Source organism: Vicia villosa, unplaced genomic scaffold (assembly GCF_029867415.1).
Source record: "Vicia villosa cultivar HV-30 ecotype Madison, WI unplaced genomic scaffold, Vvil1.0 ctg.001102F_1_1, whole genome shotgun sequence".
Lineage (NCBI taxonomy): Eukaryota > Viridiplantae > Streptophyta > Magnoliopsida > Fabales > Fabaceae > Vicia > Vicia villosa.
In genome coordinates, this window is record NW_026705480.1 from 203,726 (window position 1) to 216,177 (window position 12,452).

The window sequence follows — 12,452 nt, forward strand, 5'->3', positions numbered from 1 at the left end:
AATAGTTAAAATTCGATATTACTCAAAATGGTGTAAATATTACTCAGAATAGTGTAATCATTACTCACAATTAATAATTACTCATAATTAATAGATGTGTACAAATAATTACTCATATATATATATATATATATATATATATATATATATATATATATATATATATATATATATATATATATTATTCATGGATTATGATATTATTACTCGTTTCTAACTAAAATGTTACTCGGAACAATTTAAATATTACTCGTACGAGACTTATGCACCGTGCATAAGGATATACCTTATGCACATCAACCTGACCCGCATGAAATCTTCAATTTTGCTTACATGGCATGTCCACGTGAATTTTCTTTTGATTTGTCGTGGGTAAAATACATTTTTTGTTTGATAATTTTTACTATTTTTTTGTCCACGTGATTTCTTACTAATTTTTTTATATAATCTCAATTAAAAATGATGCTTCCATTTAACTTAAATGCCATGCTAATAATAGTGCTTCCTTTTATATAACTATAACATTTTATCACTACAAAAAAAAATGGTTCCCGGCGACGTGTTTTAGTGACGTGATAAACATGTGGCAAAAAAAAGCATGCTGCGGCGTGTTTATCATGTCACTAATTTTTTTAAATATTAAAATAATAAATGTAACTTTATCACATGGGAAATCAGATATTTTTTCTAAGAAAAAAGTTGTGACATGTTTATCACGTCGCAACATTTAAATTAAAATAAAAAAATTAAAATGGTCAGGCTTTTCTGAGGGGGAAATTTGAAATTTTCAAAAGTTATATTGTGACGTGTAAATCACGTCGCAACGGTTTTAGAGGGAAAATGTTCTGACTTTGAACTGATGGGGTACAGGTTGATTGACAGACCTTTTTGAGCGTTTGGGGTTGCGACGTGATATTCACGTCGCTGATTGGTCATCAATTTATTACCAATAAATAATATCCGTGTATAAATAATATCTCCAATTAATTATCAATAAATAATATCTGCAATTTATTACGTTGGGGTTGCGACGTGAATATCATGTGGCAAGGTTGCGACGTGATATTCACGTCACTGATTGGCCTACATAAATGCAATTTTTCTCTTCCCAGAACCTAACCTTTCACGTGAAAATCCAAAACACTTAATTTAATAATTAACTGAGAAATATAAAAACTCTAATATTAATGTCATGTATAATAACATTTAGGGTTAAATATGTTTGTGGTCTCTATAAATAATCCAAAATCTAATTTTAGTTCCTGTAAAATTTTTGTTTAAAAAATTGTCCTCATAAATTTTTTCGTCTCCTATTTTGATCTTTGCCGTCAACTTTCATTAACGAAAGTTGTCGTGGCATGCCACGTGGAAGATAGTTTAGCAAACATTTTAAAACGTAATAGATTAAGGGGTTTTAAACCTCCTCTAAATAAACCCCAAAAAATTAATAAAGCATTAAAACGTAAGACATCATTGGTCGAGTGCTTTTCCACTTTTTCCAGCACTCAACCTTGTCGTGTGTCTCCCTATAGTATCTATTTTAGATAATCAAAAGTGAAATTAGTTTTAATTGCTACATGCAGTTTAAAATATGAAACAATTAGTTATGATAAACAGTTTATTAGAAGATTGTGTTACCAAACCTAAATGATAAACGTGTGAGCTGATAGAAGAGTATTATCGAATTTATATTAATAGTTATTAGTATTGTTATTGGATTCTAGTAGTATTTGGGCCTTTAATTATTTATTGGACTTTTAGTTACTATCCACTTCTACTACTATATATGTACTCATTGAGAGGTGAGAAAAATTATCAAAGAAATCAACAAAGTTATTTTTTTCTCTATTTTCTTAGTTTATTTTAATGTCTTTCTCTTTTTATTGTAGAAACCCTAATCCTATTGACTTGGTAGGAATTTCTTCCTATCAATTGGTGCTTTCATCCATGTACTCTAATCCTCCAATGGATTATCCTTATCACACACCTTCATTTCCATACTACTCCACCATTGACACCACTCCTACCACACCATCCTTTCCATCATTTCCATGGGAACATTTTACACCTTGTTACATTCATGGATCATCATCACCAAGTTTGTATCCAAACCATGGGTATTCACCACATCCACCTAATCATAACCCATATTTATCCTATTCATCATCTCCTTATTCATATAGCTACAATAATTATCATCAACAATTCCAGCCAACAAACACCTCTTCCACAATTTATCATCAATATCAAACTCATTATAAAAATAGAAGACATTTTGATAGGTCTCTCCAAGTGAATCATCCCTCTTTTAAGAAAAACTCCAAAAAAAATGTTTATCCTTGTTTTGCAAAAACGAAATTGGCGACATTTTCACTGATTCAGCGTGCACGAACCACAAAACCTTCTTTTTTTACCTTCAAGCTACAAACCATCCATGGCGACCAAACCTTGAGTACCTCTGCCCGCAACTCACCCTTTCAACCTTCTCAAAACCCCAATTTTCAACCACCCAGTCGTCCCAATCGATGGAACAATCAAAATCATTTGAACCCCTATAATGGGCATCCTAACCCTAATCCCAGTCAATCTAAATCATCCGTTTCAGCGGAACCAGAGAATCTCCAGACCTCCGAAGCCATTCTCCACACCACTCTCAATCCTCTTGCTCTCGCCGCTAACGAATCCCTAAATTCCGACAACCACGGCCAATACTCTGTTTTTCATAACGAAATCTCCCTCGATGTCGCTGGAGTTTCGCTACTGCAAGGTTCAAAGGTGTCTTTTACAAGAAATTCAGGATTTCTGTCTATTGGCAGTCTCCCGTTATACACAGAGGACATCTCAGAGGATGAAAGCGAGGATGAAAACGAAGGGATTGATGTTGTGTTAAACGGTGAATCTCAACGTGAAATCCCTTCTATTGTGTGTTTTGAGTATAAGCAAGATTTCATTGGTAGTGCTGGTGCTGCTTCAACTAGGATGAAACCTAAGAATTCAATTTCTCATATTAAGAGGCTTATTGGGAAGTAGTTTTTGGATGTTGATTTGCAGTGTAATCTTAAGTCTCTGCCTTATAATGTTACTGAAGGACCGGATAGATGTCCGTTGATTCAGGTTAGAGCTGGAGTAGAGATGGTAGTAATCGACGCCGTTGCGAGTAGTCTTCGAGTGCCTTTGTGGAGGTTTATTGGTGGTGCTTCAAATACCATAACCACTGATATAACAATCCCGATTGTTTCTTCAGCTGAAGCAGCTGAATTAGCTTCTAAGTACTATAAACAAGGATTCAAGACTTTAAAGCTGAAAGTAGGAAAGAATCTGAATGCAGATATAGAAGTGCTTCAAGCCATACGTGTTGCTCACCCCGAGTGTTAGTTTATTCTTGATGCTAATGAAGGGTATAACTCTGACGAAGCAGTGGAAGTTCTCGAGAAATTACACGAAATGGGGTTGACCCCTATTCTATTTGAGCAACTAGTTCACAGAGATGATTGGGATGGTCTTGGATATATGAGTAACATAGCAAGAGAAAAATATGAAGTATTTGTTGCAGCTGATGAGAGTAACACTATTAAAGATAGAAATGAATTGATGGAAATTCACATACCATTTTACTTAAGCTCCATTAGCAAGGGTGTGGCAACTGTTATGGTATCTTACTCAAGTTGGAATGGTATGAACATGCATATTCATAATGATCTTATTACTGGGTACCTCAAAAATACTCTCCATTTCCAAGGCTTTGTCATTTCAGATTATGAGGGTTCAAAGTCTGCTGATTCTGCTGCGGTGACAATTGCCACCAATATGGTTGGTCGTGGGACGGATATAATCCTTGGCAGAAATGCGGAGTTTATGGAATGACTGAAGCTTCGTGAGATACTGATGCCAATAGTTGTTAAGCTAGTAGTTGAAGGAGATTTTGTATCAGTGAAGAAACCTCCTCCCAGCAAGACATGGAAGGTGAATGAGAAGTTGTTTCCATGCCAACTATCAAATCAAAATACTGAGTTGACTGAAAAGGCCATGCTATTAGCTATTAAAACATGGGGCAAAAGATCATTAACTGAGATGGGAAAAGTTGAAAGTTTCATGACATTGGAACAATTTGTGAAGAAGAGCTTTTGCGAATTAAGTGAGAAGCTCAAGTCTTTGATAAAAACCTTATATACTCACTTTCCAAAATCTTTCATTTCACTTACAACTGTAAAAGAATTGTTTCAGGCTCTTGTATTATTGAGGTCTACTGGAATTTCATTGTATCAAGCAAAATTTAAGAAAACTCTTGATGCTAGTGTAAAAGAAAGAATTCCTTCTTGTTTTCTACCATCAAGCTCTGAAATAGACGAGAGTTTGAAAACACTCAGTTTGCTTTCAAGTTCTATTCTGCTTCCTGAACTCAAGGGGAGAAATCAAATAGAAATATTTTGCTTATCCAATGCATGTCTAATTTTGTGTACAATTTCTAGTTCAATTAAACTGTGCACTGAAGGTATGACGAAGCGGCTAGTAATTGACAAAGCGGCTCAGTTGAAATAGTGTGAATCAACAACAATCCTCTTATAAATACAGGGTCTTCAGCATTGCATTCTTATAGGTGATGAGAATCAACTGCCAGCACTGGTGAAGAGCAAGATTGCTGATAGCACATTCTTGCGTTGGCTGGAACAAATGGGAACACAACTCTTGTACGGTATTTTCGGTGCATTTTGTTTGCTAGCTGTAGTTTTTGTGAAGAAATATATTCTGGAAACAAAAGGGAAATCACTGCAGAAAATTGAGGTTACACTTCTGGCTGTAGTTTTTGAATTCAAGAGAAAAAAAGTTGTTTTAAATGCTGAGAATGCATTGAAGTGCATCTATAAAGATGATTGCTGGAAATTTGGAAATTTGAACAGATTTCAAAGTCTTCCAAATTCAAGCAATGGGATCCAGGAAAGAGTAATGAAGCCACAACAACTATGCAGTTTAGGTGTTATTTTACAACCTTGGGGACAAGATTGTTTTGAAGGGGTTGACTATGATAGAAGAATATTATAGAATTTATATTAATAGTTATTAGTATTGTTATTGGATTCTAGTAGTATTTGGGCCTTTAATTAGTTATTGGACTTTTAGTTACTATCCACTTCTACTGCTATATATGTACTCATTGAGAGGAGAGAAAAATTATCCAAGAAATCAACAAAGTTATTTTTATCTCTATTTTCTAGTTTATTTTAATGTCTTTCTCTTTTTATTGTTGAAACCCTAATCCTATTGCCTTGGTAGGAATTTCTTCTTATCATGAGCATACAGGAAAATAATTCGATATTTATTTTAAGAAAAACAACTCACTTATTGTGTATATTTGTTGTTCTGACTAGCTAGCATTAGACTCTCTCTTGTGTCTACTAAAAATAATTCAAAATCAGGAAGTATGAAAAATCAAGATAAATGGAAGAAACTGAGCCAACAGAATTTCACACCTGCTTCTAATTTTGCAAACTCTTTGGCTTTATTGTAACTGTACTTGTTTTGGTTGACTTCATTGGAGCTAAGTATTTGTTTCTCTTTAGCTTGTGAATTGCTACTTTTTCAAACTGCACTCGACCTTTTGCGCCTCAAAATGGTGTCAATTATACATAATCCAAAGTCAAATTATTTTTTAATTTCTGCAAGCAGTTTATAAGAAGAAGAAAAAGCTAAAACTTATAAACAATTGATTACAATGATAGTCAAATAGTGTAAACTTCGCCTAAATGATACACAAGTAAAAACATATCGGAAAATAAAAACAAATGATCACTTTTTACTACCGTATATGTATAGTTATTTGCATTAGTTAGCAAAAATATCATGAACTAATTTATCTATGTCATGATCAAACCTCTGCTCTACTTGATATGTAGTTTCAGAATTTTGATAGACCCATTATGAGAAAACGAGGTAAGGTGGCTGGCTATAAAGGAGGTGAAGGGGGAAGGTGAGGGGCATGTGTGAACTCTATTGAGAGGTTTGCCAGTGGCTTTAACTGGAATTTCTATTAAAAAGGACTTGTTTATAATAATTCTTTATTTACTCGACCATTGTTGTCTTACATTTAATGCTTTATTAATTTTTTTTTTGGGTTTATTTTGAGAAGGTTTAACCCCACCCCCCCCCCCCCCCCCCCCCCCCCCCGCAATCTATTGTGTTTTAAAATGTTTGCCAAGCTGTATTACACATGGTGTGCCACGTCAGCTTCCATTAATGAAGATTGACGGCAAAGACCAAAATTGGAGACGGAAAATTTTATGAGGACCATTCTTTGAACAAAAATTTTATAGGGACTAAAACTAGATTTTTGGTTATTTATAGGGATCACAAACATATCTAACCCTAACATTAATATAAAAAATGAATATTAATATAAATACTCAATAAAAAATTAATAAAAAGGAGTTTAAGTCATGACATTCTTATTTATTAGTATGTAATTAAGTTACAATGTAACTAATTATCATTTTTTCAAGCCAATATCCTCATAATTCAAGAAAGAGAAAAACAAAGAAAACGACATAACACAACCTGACCCTCTCAATGGTTAACAAATCTAAAATTTGACATTCCTAACTTGTTGTAAATGAGTAAAGGGGCAAGGAAAGAGAGGGGAATTTTTCAAATAATAAAGTTAGAAAAAAGGAATTGTAGTCCACCAACTCAGCAAAACCATAGAAAAATCTTCTTTGAAGTCCATGATTTATCCATAGAAGAAGCCAACTGCTTCGAGAGAGAGTCGTCAGTGTTGCATTTAAGTAAATCACGTAAAGGTTCCCACAAAACCTATTTAATTTAGGGAGAATTAGGATGCTGGATTTTGACATTGAAGTTCTTGATGATGGTGAAGTCATTGATGGAAGAGTTAAAAAAAACTTTTAGTAATGTTTCCTACAAATGAGACCTTAACAACAACCGAATTTAAAACTTTCTTCCAATAAAACAAGTGCTTATTTAATTTGGCTTAGGTACGAGAGTACCACATAATGTTGATAATGGAGACAATTGCAAGTTGAATAACCACCTTACATTGAGGGCTCCAATTCATGTCACATAGATTTGATATGTCAATGATATATAAGCAATATGCACCCTTAACAAGTATTTTGTTGTTTCTTGATGGAACATGACAAACTGCACATGGAAGGAATACTGCAGCCTCTCAATCTTAGGTTATCATCACTAGATATTTTATTATCATTAGGTATTTTAGATAATTGAGATTATATAAAAAAACTAGTAAAAAACTCACGTGATAAAAAAATTAGTACAATTTTTTTTTTTTAAATTTACCCCCTACAATGTTAGCGAATTTTGATTTACTCTCATCATAATAAATAAAATAAAATAATTTCAAAACAAAATTAAAAATTAAAAGAAAATTCACGTAGACATGCCATGTAAGCAATATTGAAGATTTCATGTCACTTTATCAACTGAGGGGTTAAAGACATGAAATCTTAACATTAAAAGGGGGAATCCAAATATTTGTTTTTTACCGGGGATAAACAAAATCTCGCTAACATTTTAGGGAGTTTTGTATATTTAACCATATATTATATCATTAAAATATATTTTCGTATAAATAATTTTTTATAATAAATTAAAAATTAAAAACAACTACTGCAAAATTAATTTACGATAACAACAACCAACAACCCAATATATTTAAATCTGAAAAAATAAGTAAAATAAATTTTTTAAATACCTCAATAAAAATAAAATAAATAGCTTCAATTTTGAAACTTGAAGCTTTAGTCCAAATTTCTTTCATTCACATTATCAACTTGAAATTCTTCATCACTAGTCTCAATTTCCTTATAACACCCCATATTTTCCATTATTTAATTTAATTAGATTTTAAATTATTTAATTGGATTAATTGTCATTTTGGTAAATTATTGAGAAATATGGTAGAAATAAACAATTGGGCTTAGTGTAGTGGTTAGCAAAAGGGAGGTGTTAACTATGTAAGCCTTATTGAGACATTTTCTATTTTTCATAAAATAAGGGAAATTGGAAAAGAAGGAAGTTAGAAGCAAAAGAGCAAGTCTGAGAAACAGAGAAGATACGTAAAAAGGAGAAGAAGAGGAAGAAGAGGACCTTCGAAGTTTCGACTAAAGAGGTAAGGGGGGACTCTTCGGGTTAGTGAATATTATATAATCAGGGGTAGTGAACTAATTAGGATTGTTGTTTGGTTCGATTGCATGTTTTGGTTTTTGGGTTTTTTTTGGGGATTTAGGGTGTTAGTGTTGAATTGATGCAGTTGATGAATTTGATGAATGGTTTGGTGTTAAATGACTTCTAAAACGTGTTATATTGGTATTATAATATGTTATCTGATGATGTTTTTGGTATGAGACTGTTTTGGTGCGATTTGGATGAAATTAGGAGAAGAAATATGTTAAAATCGCAGAAAAATTCTGCATCTGCGAAGAATGCGTCGACCTAAGCGTCAGATGCGTCAACCTAAGTATCAGTTTGCGTCGACTTGAGTGACAGCATGCGTCGACCTATAGGGTCAGCGTGCGCATACCAGAGGGGGACAGGAAATCCAATGCGTCGACTTGAAGGGGTTTGCATCGACGCACAGCAACCAATTTTTGACAAATTTTCTGAGGGGCATAACCTTCAAACCGTACATCCGTTTTGAGCGTTGCGAAGCTAATTTAAAGCTTTATGTTTTGAATTGATGAAATGGGCAGTGGCCCTAGTTTATTTTAAATGGTGATTTAATTTAATTTAATTAATGGAATACATTGTGTACATATATGTGTGAATGTAACAATGTGTTGTACAGGTGGTGTAGCCACTTGGATTTCATTTTCATTTGGGTGTTGTTTTGACATGATTATATGTGATATAAACGAATGATTGTTAATACATGTGCATGCTTATTGGTGATGACGCGGTGAGTTGTAATGAGACGATGCGAAGCATCGGATCGGTGACGTTATAAGTATGACATATGTGTACATTCATTCATTTGCATTTTGGTGATGGATCCCGGTGATGTTGTGGATCAAATGGTGGGCATAATTCCCATTGTGTGGAATTTGTGCCGGTTGGACTATATCTAGATGATGAAAGATCAGTTGGATGGGTTTAGCCCATGTATGGTACCACATGCATAGTGTCAGTCGTTCATGTGCATGATAATATAGTATGATCAAATGGTTGTATATTATACTTGGTGATGTGTTTGATTTTGGGTGTGTGATTCGTTGTTATAAAATCTGAATACATGTTGAGATTGGGTGAATGATAATGCTATGATGTTTTATTACTTATGACTGTATAATACTTATTAATTTCGAATGAGACTCACCCTTACATGTTGATATTTTCAGATTAAGGAGCAGCGGCATCTTGTTTTGGTGAGGATAGCTCATAGGCTAGTCCGTAGTCCGTGTCGAGTCATGCTCTGATTTGTAACACTAGGGAACGATAGACTTAAGAGTTACTTATGATTCTCTAATTTGTTGTTTTGGATTATGTATCGCTTGGTTTATGTTTTTGTGATGTCTTACGATACCGTTGAATGAAATTCAGCTGTGTTGATGATGTATTTTGATAATTTATTGAATCGTTCCTAATAAAGCATGACGAACGACTTATGGTTTTCATTATTTTTATTAATTGTGACACCCTTGCTTTATGTTTACTCTGATTTTTATTTTAATTGCCGCGGGGGTTTAGAAGGGTGTTACATTCCTCACTTTCTTCACCATCATCAAATTCATCTTCATCATCATCATTATCATATTCTTACAACCCCCATCACCAACAATATCTTCACTTTGTTCCTCATTTTAAACATCAATGTCGTCAATCTCATCAACATCACCATCAACATTACCATTATCAACATTTTCTACTTGTTCAACACAAGCCTCATAAAATTTCTTATTAAAAAATTCCAATCCCTCTTGATCTCCTTCCTCATCAGTGTCAATGCAAATAACATCATTAGCATCACCATCAACATTTTCTACTTGTTCAACACAAGCCTCGGAAAATTAGAAAATTTCTGCCGCTCTTGGGTTCCACTCCTGCTGTTGCATCCTGTTTTTTAAAGAATGGTAAATAATTAATACACTAGTATATCCCAAATAACCAAATGCAAGAGAGATAGAAGGAGAGATTTTAGAGTAAATCGAAACCATCTGAGCTATATCAATTTTAAAATGCATAGACCATATTGGATATATTATATAAAACACGTGGTATATTGCTGAGCATTTTTGGGCTGTGTTTTTTCTCTTATAACTCAAACCATTTTTATCAATGGATTGCTTCTTAATGTCATGATCACAGTTAGAGGATGAACTTCACATATTTTCCTACACATCTGCATATTATCCTATGACTGGAACTATTTTCTTCAATGGATTACACTTCTCGCCACTACGGATGTTAGCTTTAATTTTAAAATACCTTCCCTTGCTCTCCATCATCTTCTTCTGTTTTTGTTTAGTTGAATCACGTTCTTCCCTAACACGTAAACCTCGAACAGATTGTACATCATCATCATCATCACGGCTATCATCACTATCAAAAACTTCATTCACGTTATCAACTTGAAATTCTTCATCACTAGTCTCAATTTCCTCACTTTCTTCACCATCATCAAATTCATCTTCATCATCATCATCATCATTATCATATTCTTACAACCCCCATCACCAACAATATCTCCATTTTTTTCCTCATTTTTAACATCAATGTTGTCAATCTCATCAGCATCACCATCAGCATCACCATTATCAACATTTTCTACTTGTTCAACACAAGCCTCAGAAAATTTCTTATTAGAAAATTTCAATCCCTCTTGATCTCCTTTCTCGTCAGTGTCAATGCAAATAACATCATCAGCATCACCATCAACATTTTCTACTTGTTCAATACAAGCGTCAGAAGATTAGAAAATTTCAAACACTCTTGGGTTCCCCTCCTATTGTTGCATCCTGTTTTTTAAGGATTGGTAAATAATTAATACACTAGTATATCCCAAATAACAAAAAGCAAGAGAGATAGAAAGAGAGATTTCATAGTAAATCTAAATCAACTGTCTTGTATATATATATATATATATATATATATATATATATATATATATATATATATATATATATATATATATATATATATATATATATATATGTATGTATGAAGTTAGTTACATGGTTCAAGGCATCCAATATTACTTGAACTGAGCTATATAAATTTTAAAATGCATAGAACATATTGGTATATTTTTGAGCATTTTTGGGCTGTGTTTTTTCTCCTATGACTCAAACCATTTTCATCAATGGATTCCTTCTTAATGTTGTAACACCCGTATAATTTTAATATTGATTTAATTGGAATATTGAATTAATAATTAGAATTATTAGGGATTTTGGTGAAAATAATGAATAAATAATGGTTTATGGCATTTGGGCCATATGAGTAATTAGTAAAAGAAGGAGGGTGATTTTATAATCCTTTTTACTAAAATATTATTATTTTCATAAAACATTTGGAAATTGGGAAAAGAAGAAAGAACGTGAAAGAGCAAAGGGTTGAGAACACGAAGAACTGAAGGAGATCTGTAGAGGGAGAGACCAAAGATCAAGAACAATTATCTGAGGTAAGGGGGGACTCTCCGTTTAATCTCTATTATCGTGTTATGAGTAGTAATGTGGATTAGGAATATTATTTGGTTGATTGATTCCAAATTCTGAAACATTCATCTGTGTTCATCATTTGGGTTTGAACTGTAATCCCTAATAATTGATAGATTAGGATATGATGAATAGAATTGGTTAGAGAATCATATGCTATTGTTTGTGGATGAATTCGTACACTGTTAGATGCATTTTTCTGGTTTTTGGACTCAATTTCGTAGACTGGTATGAGTGGGAACGAATGGGTTTTTGGACTGTGTCGAATTCTGCAGGTTACTGGGCATTTCTGGCATTTCGCGTATGAAACAGTGCCATACGCGTATAGAATGAGGCTGATACGCGTATGGGGGACACTCCCAAGGGGCTATACGCGTATGATACGCAGTTGCCCTGTCCCAAGAGCCATGTACTGGTGTTTTGCGTATGAGAGCGTATGGGGATGCTCATACGCGTATGGAATTTTGGAAGGAGGAAAATGATTCTGGTGATACGCGTATGGTGAGGCTGATAAGCGTATGAGTTGGTTCTAGGCCATTTTGAATTCTGGTGAAACGCGTATGATATGCGTATGAGGCAAGGTGATACGCGTATGGACGCGTATGGATCATATGATACGCGTATGGCGTGCTGTGTGTGAAATTTCTGTTTTGTGATTTTTCTGGATAGTTCGATGATGTGTAACTTTCGGTTGGTATACCTATTTGTGTACTGTTTCGGACTGTGTAAACCTTGTGATGTGATTCTGTGGTTACTGATGATTGATTA

The 12,452-nt window shown here is 33.7% G+C and overlaps 1 protein-coding gene across 1 annotated transcript; it reads left to right on the forward strand.

The window, feature by feature from the left end:
• The first annotated feature begins 3,132 nt into the window (after window positions 1–3,132).
• Window positions 3,133–3,864, forward strand: LOC131633262 (L-Ala-D/L-amino acid epimerase-like). The gene is made up of 2 exons (XM_058903973.1): window positions 3,133–3,370; window positions 3,419–3,864. The coding sequence occupies exons 1-2, from the start codon at window positions 3,133–3,135 to the stop codon at window positions 3,862–3,864; spliced, it is 684 nt and encodes a 227-aa protein (XP_058759956.1).
• The last annotated feature ends 8,588 nt before the right edge of the window (window positions 3,865–12,452 follow it).

Excerpts from the sequence above, each read along its gene's own strand:
- LOC131633262 (XM_058903973.1), top strand. The coding sequence starts at position 3,133 with ATGGTAGTAATCGACGCCGTTGCGAGTAGTCTTCGAGTGCCTTTGTGG. Across the intron at positions 3,371-3,418 it reads ACGTGTTGCTCACCCCGAGT|TGGAAGTTCTCGAGAAATTA; the intron begins GTTAGTTTATTC and ends CTGACGAAGCAG.